General features: G+C 45.3%; 1 protein-coding gene across 1 annotated transcript in view; it reads right to left on the bottom strand.

The window, feature by feature from the left end:
- LOC311099719 (arylsulfatase B-like) overlaps positions 1-18092 on the bottom strand; it is a 34932-nt gene that overhangs the window by 6088 nt on the left and 10752 nt on the right. The window contains 3 exon segments of the mRNA XM_084140457.1: positions 13000-13070; positions 14662-14918; positions 14921-15033. Coding sequence (XP_083996583.1) covers positions 13000-13070; positions 14662-14918; positions 14921-15033 — 441 coding nt within the window.

The following is an 18092-nucleotide window of genomic DNA, read 5'->3' as shown; positions in this document are numbered from 1 at the left end:
CCCACACACTCTTTCATTCTTATTTTCCCTCCGCAGGAACGACAGAGTGCAGCTGACGGCCAGGGCCTCTACATCTGGATCCAACTGCACAGCGGGACCAGTCCCAAATTGGACGGGGGGAAAGAGGGAGGAGATGGGGAGTGGAGAAGAGGGAGGAGGAGAGGAGGAAAGGAGGAGGAGGAAGAGGTAGAGAGAGAAGGAGATCAGGCGGAGAGGGAGAGGACAGAGAAGGAGGGAAGAGAGAAGGAGGGAAGAGAAGGAGAGAGGAGGGAAGAGGGGGAGGAGAGGGGGTTAGGGAGAGAGATGGAGAGTGTAGGAGGAGATAAGAGGGGGAGAGAGAAGGAGGTAGGGGGAGAGAGAAGGAGCGAGGAGAGGGGAAAGAGGAGAGCAGGGGGAGAAAGAGGCCGTGAGGAAGGTGGAGGACAGGGGGAGAGAGGGGAGAGGAGGGGGAGATGGAATAGAGGGTAAGTCAGAGGGATTTGGGGTTTTGACGGAGTCCAGAGTCTCGCTCTCTTTCTCTGCCAAGACGTTTAGAGAACCCCCTCACTCTTTCTGCCCAACTTAAAGACGGAATCCCTTCATCAGATAGAAAGAGGGAGGGGAGAGAGGAATTGAAAGACGTGAGGAGGAGAGAGAGGGATTGAAAGAAAGATGGAGGACTGAATCTTGTCGGATATAGAAAGACTGGGAAGAGGGGATTGGACAGAGGAAAGTGGGAGAAAGAGGAAGATGTAATCTGTCTTGTCAGATAGAGAAAGAGAGGAGAAATGTGAATTAGAGGAAGTGAGGGGGAGAGGGGGAGAGAGAAAGAGGAGGTGGGAGATTGACAGAGGAATGAGAGAGTGAAAACGGGAGACAGAATCCCTCTTGTCAAATAGAGAAAGAAAGAGAAGGAAGTGTAATGAAATACAAGAAAGAAATCCCTAGAATGTGATGAAGAAAGGAGAGTGGGGTCTCCTGCTAGAGACAACACAGGGAGAATAGTGCTGGTTACAGTTAACAAGGGTTCAAACTTTCAACTAACTAATGAATGAATACATTAAGACATGATTGTACGGGGCACAGAAGTTCTTATAGTATGAGAAGTTCAATGTGTATTGGTTGGACTCCCTGAGTTGTGCATCGTTCTGGTGGGTGGCGACCGAAAATAACCCTACCACAATATAGCCGACTTCACCCAAAAACATTTCCTGTCAACAAAAACATATGTATAATCTCTAGGAACTCTACTTACCAGAAGTAAAGTGAAATGTGTCCCTCGCTATCAAATAAACATTTGAATCCAACTTTTGTCCAAACCGCACCATATTCCTGCTGTGTAAACAGTGGTAGATTGTGGTAGGAAGTGTGTGGTCTAATGGCAGCCCGCTGTCAACTTCGCAGGAATATGGTGCGGTTCGGATTATACGTATGCTTTTGTTGACAGGAAACTAGCTTGCTCCACTCTCTCTAAAGCCCCAGGAGATCAATGCCAAAATGGAGACAAAAGTTCCAGCTCAAACTCCCTGATGAAAGACCAGCCTGATCTCATGTTTTTTACACCACATACGTTTTGATTGACCGTGCAACTGACGGAGCTATAGCTTGTCACTGTGAGCGACAGTTGACTTTAGATCTCAGGCAAGGTGACGCAACTGCACCATGATGGCTACCAGCTCTCACTAGCTAGTTTATATCTGCTACCTGTGTTGACATGACTCTTCTGAACAAGTCACAGGATCAGTCTGAAGTGTTGCGGTGTGAAGGCTTTCCTCTCTATATTATAAACTCCATCATTTCCTTTAGGATCAGCCAGCGAGGAAGCAAAAAACACCACAAAGTAAATTGGCTTATGTCAGTATAGCTGTTCTTATGTCAGTATGGCTGCTCCCTCCCAGGCACCTCATTGCTGTAATTTCTAGACTCAAGACAGGTATAAACCAATCATGTTCCAATTGCTTAAGGCCTTGCCTGGCTGGCTGGGAAACCCTGGACCAAGGAAAGTAGCGTTGGCTTTGAACCGGTCGCTTTTCAACAGATCTCTGTTCTGAAAACAATAAAAGCCTCTTAATAATAATCAGGGGTTTGAAAGTTGGCTGGTTTCCTGTAGAACCTCCAAGAAGCCTATAAATCTTCACGGAAACACCAGAAAGGGGGTCAACTCCAATGATGTCATACGTACACATCCAGTATAGTCATATTAGGATGTTTCTGGTTAACTCGCACTCTCCTGTGAAAGTGATGTCCTAAGTTGACAAAGTAGATCAAAGAGATGATGTACTGTACATATAGCAGATTGTTGTATATCCTATCAGTTTGGTGGATGAAACATTTATGCTTGAAAGACAGACAGACAAAAATAATCTGGGGTATTTGAGGGAGTTAAGCCAAAGTAGCCCCCCTTGTTGTCTAACTCTAACTTGGTGTAGAAGAAGAGAATATGATCTCTACTCCACCGCACAGCCCTTTGTTCAACACAGTCAGACACCCTGACCAGGAAGTGGTTAGCGCCATCTAAATGTTAAGTTGTTTAGATGAGAATGAGAGCGCTCCATTGTGGCTCGGGGGGGGGGGGGGGGGGGGGGGGTTATGGTGGCGGGGGGAGCCGGCAGTCACAAGACCCATTTCCTGGAATCCCCCCTACAAATTACACACACGAATGTGCACACACATACACACCTTCCCAAACATCAAGTATCTCAAGTACTAGGTCTACATTGTTTTGGTGATTTCATTGTTAATCTGTGTGTGTGTGTGTGTACAGTGATTGATCAAATCACATTTTATTTGTCACACGCGGCGAATACAGCAGGTGTAGACTTTACCGTGAAATGCTTACTTACGAGCCCTTAACCAACAATGCAGAGTTCAAAAGTAAGAAAAAAATGAATAAAGGAAATAGTAACACAATAAAATAACTATTAGGAGACTATATCCGGGGCGATAGTCATTTAGACAAGTTATCTTGGCATTCTTGGGCACAGAGACTATGGTGGTCTGCTTGAAACACGTAGGTATTACAGACTGGGTCAGGGAGAAAATGTCACTGAAGACACTTGCCAGCTGATCAGCGCATACTCTGAGTACGCTTCTTGGTAATCCGTTTGGCCCTGCGGCCTTGTAAATGTTAACCTGTTTAAAGGTTTTACTCACATCGGCTACGGAGAGCGTGATCACACAGTCGTCCGGAACAGCTGATGCTCTCATGCATAGTTCAGTGTTGCTAGCCTCAAAGCGAGCATAAATGCATTTAGCTCATCTGGTAGGTTCACATCACTGGGCAGCTCCCGGCTAGGTTTCCCTTTGTAAATCGGTGATAGTTTGCAAGCCCTGCCACATAAATAAATAAAATAAATAAATAAATAACACATCCAACGAGCATCAGAGCCGGTGTAGTAGGATTCGATCTTAGTCCTGTATTGACGCTTTGCCTGTTTGATGGTTCGTCGGAATGCGTAGCAGGGTTTCTTATAAGTGTCCGGATTAGTGACCCACTCCTTGAAATTGGCAGCTCTAGCCTTTAGCTCAGTGCGGATGTTGCCTGTAATCAATGGCTTCTGGTTCGATAAGTATGTACTGTCACTGTGGGGACGTCGTCGTCGATGAGAGCTTTGTATGCGTCTCTGTGTGTGGAGTAAAGGTGATCTAGAGTTTATTCGCCTCTAGTTGCACAGGTGACATGCTGGTACAAATGAGGTAAGACGGATTTCAGTTTTCCTGCATTAAAATCACCGGCCACTAGGAGCGCCGTCTCCGGGTGAGCATTTTCTTGTTTGCTTATGACCCTATACATGGCCCTATGCAGCTCGTTGAGTGCAGTCTTAGGGTTAACATCAGTTTGTGGTGGTAAGTAGACAGCTATGAAAAATATAGATGAAAACTCTCTCGCCTGAGTAGCCTCGTTTCACTGCCAAAAATACAATTAAACCATCTAGTGTTCAGCGAAATAACAACACAATGTCAAATACAGGTAGCCTAGTCAAATAATTATCCATTCACATTAACTGTTACTCTCTCACGGAAATTCCACTAACAGTCCGTATGTAGCCAAACATAGCTGCTGCTCATTCCGTTTGCTCGAAAATTGATAAATGGTTTTAAAAAAGTACGGCCCGCGTCCATAGAGACACATACAAGCTCTACTGGTAGTCCTGCTACTACCAGCAGTACTACACCTGCACCTGTCGACGACACAAGTTGTTCTGCTTCCACGAGCACATCCAATGCTAGCATCAGTAATTCTACATTTGTTGCTATGCTAGCATGGACACTGACAGTTGTGAATCTGAGCAACTGTCCCCTTACCCGGGAAAGCACCGAACAACAGACAGGGACGTTGGACCATCGAAGAGGCGCAAATATGATGAGAACTACATTGATTTGGGGTTCACTTATATTGGGAGTAGTGCCTTTCCTCAGCCACGGTGTGTTATATGTGCTAAAGTACTATCTCACAACTCGATGAAACCTTCACTCTTGCGCAGACATTTATAAACGAAACATTGCAATTTGAAATCGTTTTTTTAGCGAGAATTAAGATGACTTTCGAGTAGTAAGACATGTATAAAAGCAACAGATACATTAATAAGAAGGGGCTAGAAGCATCTTCTATGGTGAGCTACCGAGTGGCTAGGACAGGCAAGCCCCATACTATTGTGGAGGACTTCATTCTTCCTGCTGCAGCGAATATGGCTGGGACAATGCTGGGGGAAAAGGCCAAAAAAACTATAAAAAGACAATGCCTTCATCAAACAACACTGTTTCACGACACATCAGTGACATGGCAGGGGATGTTTTGAAACAATTACTGCTTCTCATACAAGCCAGTGAATTCTATGCGTTACAGTTGGATGAGTCAACAGACATGGCGGGCCTGGCACAGCTCCTGGTATATGTCCGTTACAATTATGGGTGGTCAATTAAGGAAGACATCCTCTTCTGCAAACCAGGACAACAGGAGAAGATAGCTTTGTGACATCAAATGGCCTTTGGTGGTCAAGATGTGTTGGTATCTGTACTGGCAAAAGCCATGACAGGGAGACATAGTGGAGTGGTAACGCGCATGCAAGCAGTTGCTCCCGACGCCACTTGGGTACACTGCAGCATCCACCGAGAGACTCTTTCTGCCAAGGGAATGCCTGACAGCTTGAAAGACGTTTTGGACACTACAGTGAAAATGGTTAACTTTTTAAAGCAAGGCCCCTGAACTCTCGTGTATTTTCTGCATTATGTAATGATATGGGCAGCGACCACGTAACGCTTTTACAACATACAGAAGTGCGCTGGTTATCAAGGGGCAAAAAAGTATTGACACGTTTTTTTGAATTGAGAGACGAGCTTAAAGTTTTCTTTACTGACCATAATTTTCACTAGTCTGACCGCTTGCATGATGACGAGTTTCTCACACGACTGGCCTATCTGGGTGACGTTTCTTCTTGCCTGAATGATCTGAATCTAGGATTACAGGGACTCTCTGCAACTATATTCAATGTGCGGGACAAAACTGAGGCTAGGATTAAGAAGTTAGAGCTCTTCTCTGTCTGCATTAACAAGGACAATACACAGGTCTTTCCATCATTGTATGATTTTTTGTGTGCAAATGAACTCAAGCTTACGGACAATTTCAAATGTGATATAGTGAAACACCTGAGTGAGCTTGGTGCACAATTACATTAAATTTACATTTTAGTCATTTAGAAGACTCTCTTATCCAGAGCGACATACAGTTAGTGAGTGCATACATAATTTTAATTTTTTCATACTGGCCCCCCATGGGAATCGAACCCACAACCCTGCCGTTGCAAACGCCATGCTCTACCAACTGAGCTACATCCCTGCCGGCCATTCCCTCCCCTACCCTGGACGACGCTGGGCCAATTGTGCGCCGCCCCATGGGTCTCCCGGTCGCGGCCGGCTACGACAGAGCCTGGATTCGAACCAGGATCTCTAGTGACTCGGGAGGTTACGCAGGTACTTTCCCGAAACGGACAACACAAACAACTGGATTCGTTATCCCTTTCATGCCCTGCCTGCAGTCCATTTACCGATATCTGAACAAGAGAGCCTCATCGAAATTGCAACCAGCAGTTCTGTGAAAATTGATTTTAATCAGAAGCCACTGCCAGATTTCTGGATAGGGCTGCGCTTAAGAGTATCCTGCCTTGGCAAATTATGCTGTTAAGACACTGATGCCCTTTGCAACCACGTACCTATGTGAGAGTGGATTCTCGGCCCTCACTAGCATGAAAACTAAATCCAGACACAATACAACCCAACATTGCAGAGTTATGTGCACCTTTCAAGCACACCCCTCACATTTTTGATGAACAAATAAGGTTTTTTATGTAAGATGGCTAAATAAAGAGAAAAATAATTGATTATTATTATATTATTATTTGTGCCCTGGTCCTATAAGAGCTCTTTTTCACTTCCCACGAGCCGGGTTGTGACAAAAACTCATTCTTATGTTTAATAAATGTATTGTATAGTGTGTGTATGTGGCAGGCTTACAATGATGGCAAAAACAACATTTGAGAATGCGCTGACCCTGGTGCTAGAGGGAGTACGCAGCTGGAGGTTGAATGTTTGAAGGGGTACAGGACTATATACATTTGGGAACCACTGGTCTACAGAATGTCATGATGCCTAGAAAACAAACTCAAAGACAGAAGCAGAAACTGGAACAACTAGGAATAGGACTAGTTGTAATCTTCATGCATCCAAAACAAAGTAAACAATAGAAAACTGTACATCAGCTGAGTGTTAAACGGTTACCGATGTCATGGTGGTGCTAAAGCCTGGTACTAGGTGGTACTGGGGTGACTGGGTACTAGGTGGTACAGATGGTGACTGGGTACTAGGTGGTACTGGGGTGACTGGGTACTAGGTGGTACAGATGGTGACTGGGTACTAGGTAGTACAGGTGGTGACTGGGTACTAGGTGGTACAGGTGGTGACTGGGTACTAGGTGGTACAGGTGGTGACTGGGTACTAGGTAGTACAGGTGGTGACTGGGTACTAGGTGGTACAGGTGGTGACTGGGTACTAGGTGGTACAGGTGGTGACTGGGTACTAGGTGGTACTGGTGGTGACTGGGTACTAGGTGGTAATGGTGGTGACTGGGTACTAGGTGGTAATGGTGGTGAGTGAGTGGAAAACACATAAAAGGGCAACAATGATAAACACACACTAACGTGATGCTGACCAGACCTGGACACAACAGAAGTCTAAATCCCCTCACACAGACAGAGAACACACACTGACCAATCTCCAACACATTCTCAAACACACTAACGAGAGTCAGGTGGACGGAGAGAGAGAGACACACAGAAAGAGAGAGAGAGAGAGAAAGATCGACAATGAGAGACAGCAGCAGAGAGAGAGAAAGGGAGCTGTGCCACTAGAGATCCTGGTTCAAGTCCAGGCTCTGTCGCAGCCGGCCGCGACCGGGAAACCCATGGGCGGCGCACAATTGGTCCAGCGTCGTCCAAGGTAGGGGAGGGTTTGGCCGGCAGGAATGTGGGTTCGTTTCCCACGGGGGGCTGCCAATGGGCCAGTATATAATAAAAAAACATGTATGCATTCACTAACTGTAAGTCGCTCTGGATAAGAGCGTCTGCTAAATGACTAAAATGTAAATGTAAAATGAGAAGAAAGAGAGATACAGAGAGAGAGGGCCAGTCAGAGAGCTAGAGAGCTAGAGGGCAGTTAAGTTCACAGGTGATACATCAGTCTGTTCCTGTCAGAGTCTGTCTGTCTGTCTGTCTGATGACTTATGGCTCCAGGTAGAAGTTGCCCTCAAGCACAGATTTAGGACCAGCTGTCCCTCCCACACCCTAACTTTACCATTAGGAGCAAACACAAAACTGACCCTAGATCAGAGTCTATTCAACTTCCTAGTCCTGCGTATGGGACCCAGTGTCTGGCTCCTTCAGAAGAGAGTGAGACTCTAAAGGCTGTCATTCCTCCCATGTCCAGTCACTTATTCACTCACTCAGTCAGCCACCTCATAACTCACTGATATTCACAACACATCATCTACAGATCTAAGCAGCAGAGTTGGGATGTGGCTATTCTAGTGATCAATCTCCACCCTGATGATAAGTTAATTTGATTAGAGTGTTGGGAAATAGGAACATGACTGTCACTAGTGATGTGGATGGATACATCATGTATTAGTCAGGGTGGAAGCACACTAGAGATTACGTTAGACTGAATCATGCACATAACAAACATGAAATCACACACACGTTTCCAAGATGGCGTAGCAGTGTGGTCGTGTACTTTGTAGTGTGTCCGTGTAAATAGCCAGTTTTTTTGTTTCTTGTCTTTCGTATATATTTCTCAATCACACTTTTCATCCTTCAACTAAATATACTTTCCTGCAACCCGCCTCACCCAATGTGGAACGGATTCTATTATTTATTTTACCTTTTTATCCAGAACCTCCAGTTGAAACTAGCCAGCTAGCAGGCTAACTAGCTAACTAGCTACTTGCTATTAGCCACCGTTGTCCGTGGCCTGTACTACCTACCAGCCAGCTCTAGCCTGGACTATTATCGGCCAGTCTGCACTGTCTGCACAGCGCGCTATCGATCACTGAATCACTGGACCTTAAGACCAGATCATCACAACTAGCTAGCTGCAACTGAATGGATGTTGTTGGCTAAATCACCACTGCCCCCGAAGCAAGCACCAGTTAGCCTTGAGCTAGCCTCGAGCCAGGCCCATCTCCCGGATATCTACCTCTCTGTGAACCGGACGGGACCTCCTAGTGTCGACACGGAGCCCTGCCGATCCATCACGACTGGTCTGCCGATGTAATCGTCTGATGTGGTTTCAACAGGCTTCCCGTTGCGACGACCATGAAGATCCATCTGCTAGCCCCGGCCCGCTAGCACACGCAATCAACAGCCATGCTTCCTGCTCGCCTGTGCTGTAGCAGCCATTCAAACTACTCCTGGTCTCACCTATTGCTGTTCACTGGAGCTTATGATCACTCAGCTGCACAGCTGATGCCTGCTGGACTGTTCCTTTACACGGTACCCCATCCTGTTTATCTGTTTAGCCTCAGCCCAAACTTTCGTCGCCATTACCAGTTGTTGTCTTAGCTCTCTCGAATAACACCTGTGATTGCTTTATGCCTCTCTCCCATGTCAATATGCCTTGCCTATTGCTGTTCCGGTTAGTTCTTATTATACAATTTCACTGTAGAGCCCCCAGTCCCGCTCAACCTGCCTCAGATAGTTCCTTTGTCCCACCCCCCATACACGCGGAGACCGGCTCAATCGGTACCTCCAGTGATGTTCTCCCTTTCATCGTTACCCAACGCTTAGGTTTACCTCCACTGTACTCATATCCTTCCATATCCTTGTCTGTACATAATGCCCTGAATCTATTCTACAACGCCCGGAAATCTGCCCCTTTTATTCTCTGTACCCAACGCACTAGAAGACCAGTTCTTAAAGCCTTTAGCCATATCCTTATTCTAGTCCTCCTCTGTTCCTCTGGTGATGTAGAGGTTAACCCCTGTAGCCCCCAGTATCACTCCTACTCCCCAGGCGCTATCATTTGTTGACTTCTGTAACCGTAAAAGCCTTGGTTTCTTGCATGTTAACATCAGAAGCCTCCTTCCTAAGTTTGAGTTATTCACTGCATTAGCACACTCCGCCAACCCTGATGTTCTAGCAGTGTCTGAATCCTGGCTTAGGAAGACCACCAAAAATTCTGAAATGTCCATCCCCAACTACAACATTTTCCGTCTAGATAGAACTGCCAAAGGGGGCGGAGTTGCAATCTACTGTAGAGATAGCCTGCAGAGCTCTATAATACTATCCAGGTCTGTGCCCAAACAGTTTGTAATGGGTCCGCGGTCAAACGACCACCCCTCATCACTGTCAAACGCTCCCTAAAACACTTCAGCGAGCAGGCCTTTCTAATTGACCTGGCCCGGGTATCCTGGATGGATATTGACCTCATTCCGTTTAGTAGAGGATGCCTGGTTGTTCTTTAAAAGTACTTTCCTCTTAAATAAGCATGCCCCATTCAAAAAATGCAGAACTATGAACAGATATAGCCCCTGGTTCACCCTAGTCTTGACTGCCCTTGACCAGCACAAAAACATCCTGTGGCATACTGCATTAGCATCGAACAGCCCTCGCGATATGCAACTTTTCAGGGAAGTCAGGAACAAATATACACAATCAGTTAGGAAAGCAAAGGCTAGCTTTTTCAAACAGAAATTTGCATCCTGTAGCACTAACTCCAAAAAGTTTTGGGACACTGTAAAGTCCATGGAGAATAAGAGCACCTCCTCCCAGTTGCCCACTGCACTGAGGCTAGGAAACACTGTCGCCACCGATAAATCTACGATAATCGATAATTTCAAGAAGCATTTTGCTACGGCTGGCCATGCTTTCCACCTAGCTACCCCTACCCCGGCCACCAGCTCTGCACCCTCCGCTGCAACTTGCCCATGCTCCCCCCGCTTCTCCTTCACCCAAATTCAGATAGCTGATGTTCTGAAAGAGCTGCAAAATCTGGACCCTTACAAATCAGCTGGGCTAGACAATCTGGACCCTTTCTTTCTAAAATTAGCCGCCAAAATTGTAGCAACCCCTATTACTAGCCTGTTCAACCTCTCTTTCGTATCATCTGAGATCCCCAGAGATTGGAAAGCTGCCGCAGTCATCCCCCTCTTCAAAAGGGGGTGACACTCTAGATCCAAACTTTTACAGACCTATATCCATCCTGCCCTGCCTTTCGAAAGTATTTGAAAGCCAAGTTAACAAACAGATCACCGACCATTTCGAATCCCACCGTACCTTCTCCGCTATGCAATCTGGTTTCCGAGCTGGTCATGGGTGCACCTCAGCCACGCTCAAGGTCCTAAACGATATTATAACCGTGATCGATAAAAGACAGTACTGTGCAGCCGTCTTCATTGACCTGGCCAAGGCTTTCGACTGTCAATCACCGCATTCTTATTATCTAAATAGCCTTGGTTTCTCAAATGACTGCCTCGCCTGGTTCACCAACTACTTCTCAGATAGAGTTCAATGTGTCAAATCGGAGGGCCTGTTGTCTGGACCTCTGGCAGTCTCTATGGGGGTGCCACAGGGTTCAATTATCGGGCCGACTCTATTCTCTGTGTATATCAATGAGGTCGCTCTTGCTGCTGGTGACTCTCAGATCCACCTCTACGCAGACGACACCATTTTGTATACATCTGGCCCTTCATTGGACGCTGTTAACAAACCTCCAAACGAGCTTCAATGCCATACAACACTCCTTCCGTAGCCTCCAACTGCTCTTAAAATGCTAGTAAAACTAAATGCATGCTCTTCAATCAAACGCTGCTTGCACCTGCCTGCCCGACTAGAATCACTACTCTCGGCGGGTCTGACTTAGAATATGTGGACAACTACAAATACCTAGGTGTCTGATTGGACCGTAAACTCTCCTTCCAGACTCACATTAAGCATCTCCAATCCAAAGTTAAATCTAGAATCGGCTTCCTATTTCGCTTTGTTCTCATATTAAGCATCTCCAATCCAAAGTTAAATCTAGAATCGGCTTCCTATTTCGCAACAAAGCCTCCTTCACTCATGCTGCCAAACATGCCCTCGTAAAACGGACTATTCTACCGATCCTTGACTTCAGCGATGTCATTTACAAAATAGCCTCCAACACTACTCAGCAAATTGGATGTAGTCTATCACAGTGCCATCCGTTTTGTCACCAAAGCCCCATATACTACCCACCATTGTGACCTGTACTCTCTCGTTGGCTGGCCCTCACTACATATTCGTTGCCAAACCCACTGGCTCCAGGTCATCTATAAATCACTGCTAGGCAAATCCCCGCCTTATCTTAGCTCATTGGTCACCATAGCAACACCCACCCGTAGTATGCGCTCCAGCAGGTATATCTCACTGGTCATCCCCAAAGCCAACACCTCCTTTGGCCGCCATTCCTTCCAGTTCTCTGCTGCCAATGACTGGAACGAACTGCAAAAATCTCTGAAGCTGGAGACACATATCTCCCTCACTAACTTTAAGCATCAGTTGTCAGAGCAGCTTACCGATCACTGCACCTGTACACAGCCCATCTGTAATTAGCCCACCCAACTACCTCATCCCGATATTGTTATTTATTTTGCTCATTTGCACCCCAGTATCTCTATTTGCACATCTATCACTCCAGTGTTAATACTAAATTGTAATTATTTTACACTATGGCCTATTTATTGCCTTACCTCCTTACTACATTTGCACACACTGTATATAGATTTTCTATTGTGTTATTGACTGTATGTTTTGTTTTATCCCATGTGTAACTCTGTGTTGTTGTTGTTTTTAATCGCACTGCTTTGCTTTATCTTGGCCAGGTCACAGTTGTAAATGAGAACTTGTTCTCAACTGGCTTACCTGGTTAAATAAAGTTGAAACAAAATAAATATATAAAAAAAAAAATCTGGCTCGGAGGGCATGTATTCTGTCACTTCTCTGTTTCCCCCAACTGGAGTGGAGCCTTTTCATCACTGCATTAATCACATTTTTATAGACATCACACACACTGAAAGGGATTTGGGCTTTGTGTTAGGGAATCAGGCAGCCATACAGGAGAATTACATCATCTCTCTATGAACCAAGCCAACCTTAATGATTGAAAGAGTCTAGCTCTGCAGCTGGACAGTGTGCGTGTGCGAACATGCGTGCGCAGTGCTACTCACGCACTGGGACTCACACTTCTTAGCGAGAGAGCTGTGTTTTGTGGTGAATATGAATCATAATGTAACGGACCAATATGAATCATTTGAAACTAAACAAAGGACTTCAGTAGTGCTGATGACTTCATAACTAGCAACGGACACTGAAACAATATTCAAAGAGGAATTCAGTGTTCTGTGCCTGTAGTTGCGTTGTCCAGTCAATATGAATCACTGTGTACTGGTTGAAGGTGAACATAATGACTGAAGTGAAACATATGGTATGTGGTGGTGATGAGTGGGTGACTCACATGGCGCGATGTCAACGTAGAGAGGGTCAATGTTGTGTAGCAGCTCCAGTCTGGGCGACGCGTAACCTTTACTGGAAGACAAAGAAACAACAGTCACTACACACACACTTTCACTCCTCTCGACTACCCCAAAAGGGTCTGTAAATCTAAAGCAGACGTCTACGTTCATAAAGCGGTCATAGGCTTTGACCACACTGGACCACAGAGTGACCGCAGCGTCTGATAATACACAGCAAGAATAACTTTCTCATTTCACATGTTGCTAAGCTTTTTGGGATGGTAAAATGTTTTCAGTGTAAACTTAAATGATTTAAAAAATGGATATAAAGTATGCAGAAAAGATAATGGAGCTACAGTGCATTCAGAAAGTATTCAGACCCCTTTACTTTTTCCAAATGTTGTTATTTACAGCCTTATTCTAAAATGGATTATTTTTTAAATAAGATAATCTTTGAAAACTAAAAATCACCAAAATAAAAGCCAGTCTGGGAGAATAAAAAATTCCAAAAACAAGCAGTATATATTTTGTTACCATGTTTGAGCAAAATAACACATGATTAGCCATTGCAAAATTCATAGAATTGCAGGAAATTAGCTTTAAAACTGCTAAATGTTCTCTCAGCTCCATTGCAGAATATGTAGAATCGCATGAAATTTGCAACAATCTCACAGCTCCATGGAGAAATTTGACCACGCCCCCTGCTACGCCCACCACCTAAGCCCCTTTTTGATCCAGAAAAAACCCTGTACACACAAACACACAGCAATTAAAGCAGACTGGGACCATAAAAGACAAACAAACAAACAGGAATGTGTTCCAGTAGCCAGTATGGGACACACGGCGACACGTACACTGTCAAAACACACCAGACAAAGGTAATGACACAGTCAGGTGGCCAGCCACAGCCAATAGGAAAGAGGGCTTGGCTGAGAGCAGTGGTTTGTGGGTAACCCCAGGCTGTGGGTTTCTGCTGCAGGACTCAATTTAACCCACTTCATTGTGTCTGCTTTTAGTTTACTAATCTAATGTGTCACTCATGCAGAATGAAGGCAATGATAGCCTTAGTGATTTTGAAAGCTCCTGGCTAGCTTATGTAAGTCTTGTTATGTCGCCTCCTGTCCTGGACACCACCCACTTTAAGTGGTCAATTACTTTATCTCTAAAGAGTCCCTCTAAAATACTTAATATATCAGCAATCAGTTAATTCAAGGGAGAAAAATAGAAAAGTCACAGTTGATTTCAAGACGGTCGCCAAAACTTGTACGATAAGTCAGGAGTGACAGAGCAAGAGAGGGACAGGCGCTATAGAGGGAGGGAGGTGGGGGGAGGAGAGAGAGAGAGAGAGAAAAAAAAAAAGAAGGGACTCCAAATGTAAAATGAGTGATGGAATTTCCTTCTCTTTGAAGTGCCATCGTCCCGGTAACAAAGAGCTTATTGAAAGACCAGAGAGAGAGAGACAGATCAGTCAGGGGGGAGGAGAAAAAAGAGAGGAGGAGGAAAGGGGAGAGAAGAGAGGAGGGGGAGGTTGTGAAACACAAGGAAATATTTTACCTGATCTGAGAAGTAAGAAACTCCTGGAGTGTCTGTCCAGACAGACTCACATAAACAACTCAGGAATGATGACAAGGTGCGCACACACACACACCACACTCCAGGCTTACCTGATAGCGTTCCACACATTAAACCCGTCCAGCGGCTTCGTCCCATTGGTCGATCCCCCGGCCAGGCCCATCAGTGTCGGCAGCCAATCAGAGATGTGTATGAGTTGGCGGCTGACGGTCCCAGGTTGTTTCAGCAGCGGGCTGGTCACAAAGCCAACGCCCCTAACCCCACCCTCCCACAGTGACCACTTCCTGCCTCTCAGAGGCCAGTTAGAACCCCCTGTCAGAGTCTGACCACCGTTATCTAGAGAGAGAGAGAAAGAGAAAGGCAGAGAGAGAGGGACGTAATTTTACTGAAAAGTGTATTTTGGTGTATACGTAAATGCATTTTATATAAAAGTTTGATTTGATTCTGATACTGATTCCATATTACTGATAGAGGGTAAAAAAGAATCCCTCTCCACTGAGTAGAGCCAGGCAGCCATTTCATTACTGATGACACGTGAGGGGAACAGATTATGGGTATGTCATTGTCAAGTAATTGGAGAGACAAACCAAAGACACCTTCCAACTCCTCCTCATAAAAACACTGTTTGTTCTTTCCCTTTCCACTGACTGATGCACAAATGATACATCAATTCAAATGATACATTAAATTCAACATGAGTACAGCATACTTGGTAAGCAATACTTACCACCATGATCTATGAGTTCTGAGGGGATTCATATATAGAGGCTTAACAGTGATACCAAGTGGATTCATCCCATTAACAACACAGTGGTTAGACCTCTGAAGCACAACGCTCATAGAGGAACTCCCTCAGAGGCAGAGAGACAGGAGGGAGGTGGAGATGAAACATGGCCACCGTTTCTTAGATGGAAGAACTTCCTGGAAGTGGGTTGTTCGACCAATGGCCATGGCTCTTGGGGTTAGGGTTAATGGAATTGGTCCATTCACAAAAGGTTGGTTGATGACTAAGTTCTAGCTTTACAGATACAGAAAAAGTATTTTCATTTGTTTATGCTTCTCAGACAGACAGACAGTCATCCTCCCTATAGGCTAGTCCAGTATAAACACAACAGACCAGTCAGAGAGGAGAGGAGGGGGAGGAAAGGAGAGCAGTGCCGTGTGAGTTCAGGAAGTAGTCTCTGCAGCTTCCAGGCTGTTCTGGAAAGAGAGCTCCTCTCCTCACTAATTCATTTTCAAACTGTTTCTGCTCCTTCTCTATGCCAGCTCTCTCCCTCTTTCATTCTCGCTCCCCAGCTCTTACTCACCCTCTCCCACTCTTTCTCTCTCTCTCTCTCTTTCTTTCTCTCTCTCTCTCTCTCTCTCTCTTTCCCGTTCTCTCTCACACACACTCTCGCTCCTATCCTTTCTCTCTCCCCAGGCTCTCTCTCTCTTACAGTAAGACCCCAGGGCGCCAGTCAGCTAACAGAGAGCTTCATCGCTAAGGAATCTCTGAGTGCTCCTCCAAACGTTTCTAAACTGTGTGCTTATGTTTGAACAGGGCTGGGCTGAGACATTCTGTATGGGCCGTGAGTTAGCTCACACACATGACTCAGTAAGCAGTAAGCCTTGATGGGGCATGAAATCATAATGATTCATTCACAGTATATTCTAGACCAGAGAGCAACACCATGAATATAAGGTTTTATCACCTTGACTCACTCACAAACTTCATTCTTTATATGTAAAAGCTTTTGGGGGAAAGACAGAAGACAGTCACAATCCGTGCCCAACAAGCAGAGTTTAATGGTAAGGGTTAAGATGCGAACCAGTGAAGCAGGCCACATACCTGAGCCCACCACAGGCACAAACCACTCCACTCTACTCTCACAGCATTGTTCCTAACTTCTAATTAGCCTGTAAAACCATGCTACTCCTAAAAATAAATGTATTCCCCTGCACCTTCAAAGCTGCATCTACCTAGAAGCTTCAGATGCAAACCATTAACAGGCACAGATGTCGAGGTTTAGAGGAAACCAACCAGCATCTCCCGAGTGGCGCGGCGGTCTAAGGTACTGCATCTCAGTGCTAGAGGCGTCACTACAGACCCTGGTTCGATTCCAGGCTGTATCACAACCGACCGTGATCGGGAGTCCCATAGGGCGGCGCACAATTGGCAGAGCGTGGTCCGGATTAGGGGAGGCCGGGGTAGGCCGTCATTGTAAATAAGAATTTGTTCTTTTTTTAACCAGGTAAGTCAGTTAAGAACAAATTCTTATTTACAATGACAGCCTACCTCGGACAAACCTGGATGACGCTGGCCCAATTGTGCGCTGCCCTATGGGACTCCAAATCACGGCCAGATTGTGATACAGCCTGGAATTGAACCAGGATCTGTAGTGATGCCTCTAGCACTGAGATGCAGTGCCTTAGACTGCTGCGCCACTCGGGAGCCATTCTTAACGGACTTGCCTAGTTAAATAAAGGTTAAATTAAAAATTAAAAAATCTCTGCTGTATCACACACTCAAATGGCAACATAGAATCAATGGGTGACACAAGTATTTATTGATTGTTATATTGATCCATCTTCCTATCAACCAAAACCCAGTGCTGGGAACAGTGGTATGTATTGACAACTGGTCCTCCTACATATGTTAAAGGGGACCTCTACAATGGTAAATTAGGTAAATGTTGGTGGATCTTTGATGACCAACATGACCTATAACAGTTGGCCTACACACAGCACGTCTTAATTACACACTGTGACTTCAACAGTAAGCAAGGCTTACACAACATTGCCTTTAAAAGTAGGCCTCCACAGCACATCTTGACTTCCCCTGCTCACACTTGTCTGAGGGTCTGTGGCAGCTGGGAACTATTCAACTCAGGACTGTTTCCGTTTCCTAATGGCTCCCAGCTGTGTGATAATGATCCTCTACAGAGAGGAGAGGGGCTGACAGAACAAACCAGGGTCAGGTACAAGGACATGCTGACCTCTAGTGGATACTGTTCAGACCATCAGCATGGTATGAGTTTAGGGTGCGAGTCACTTGAAGCGGTGAAAATAATACCTGATGATGATATTGACACCAAACCAGATGCAAGAACGCTAGAAATATTACACACCATAGAATAATGTTATAATGGTGACAAGACTGCTCTGGTAAATCAAAAAGTGCTATGTAGCTAGTTCAACTCGCTGTGAAGCACAGTGCAGAAAACAGAGTAAACATATCCACTGTAACAAAAAAACTGTCTTTTAACTTTAAACCCAAACTTCCCAGCTACTCCTCTCCCTCCATGTGAACTGGCTCTGTGGTGCTGATGGAAAACTCACATTAAGAGTGATTACTCCATCTTTAACTGCTCACCGAGTTGGGATCTGTTCACATCTGACACTTCATAAAAACCCAGTGTTTCACAACCACATGTAAACAACACAGAGATGGAGAGAGACACAGAGAGAGAGACACAGAGAGAGAGACACAGAGAGAGAGACACAGAGAGAGAGACACAGAGAGAGAGACACAGAGAGAGAGACA

This window comes from Coregonus lavaretus, assembly GCF_964263955.1.
Source record: "Coregonus lavaretus genome assembly, chromosome: 24".
NCBI lineage: Eukaryota > Metazoa > Chordata > Actinopteri > Salmoniformes > Salmonidae > Coregonus > Coregonus lavaretus.
This window is presented reverse-complemented; position numbering and strand designations above follow the sequence as displayed.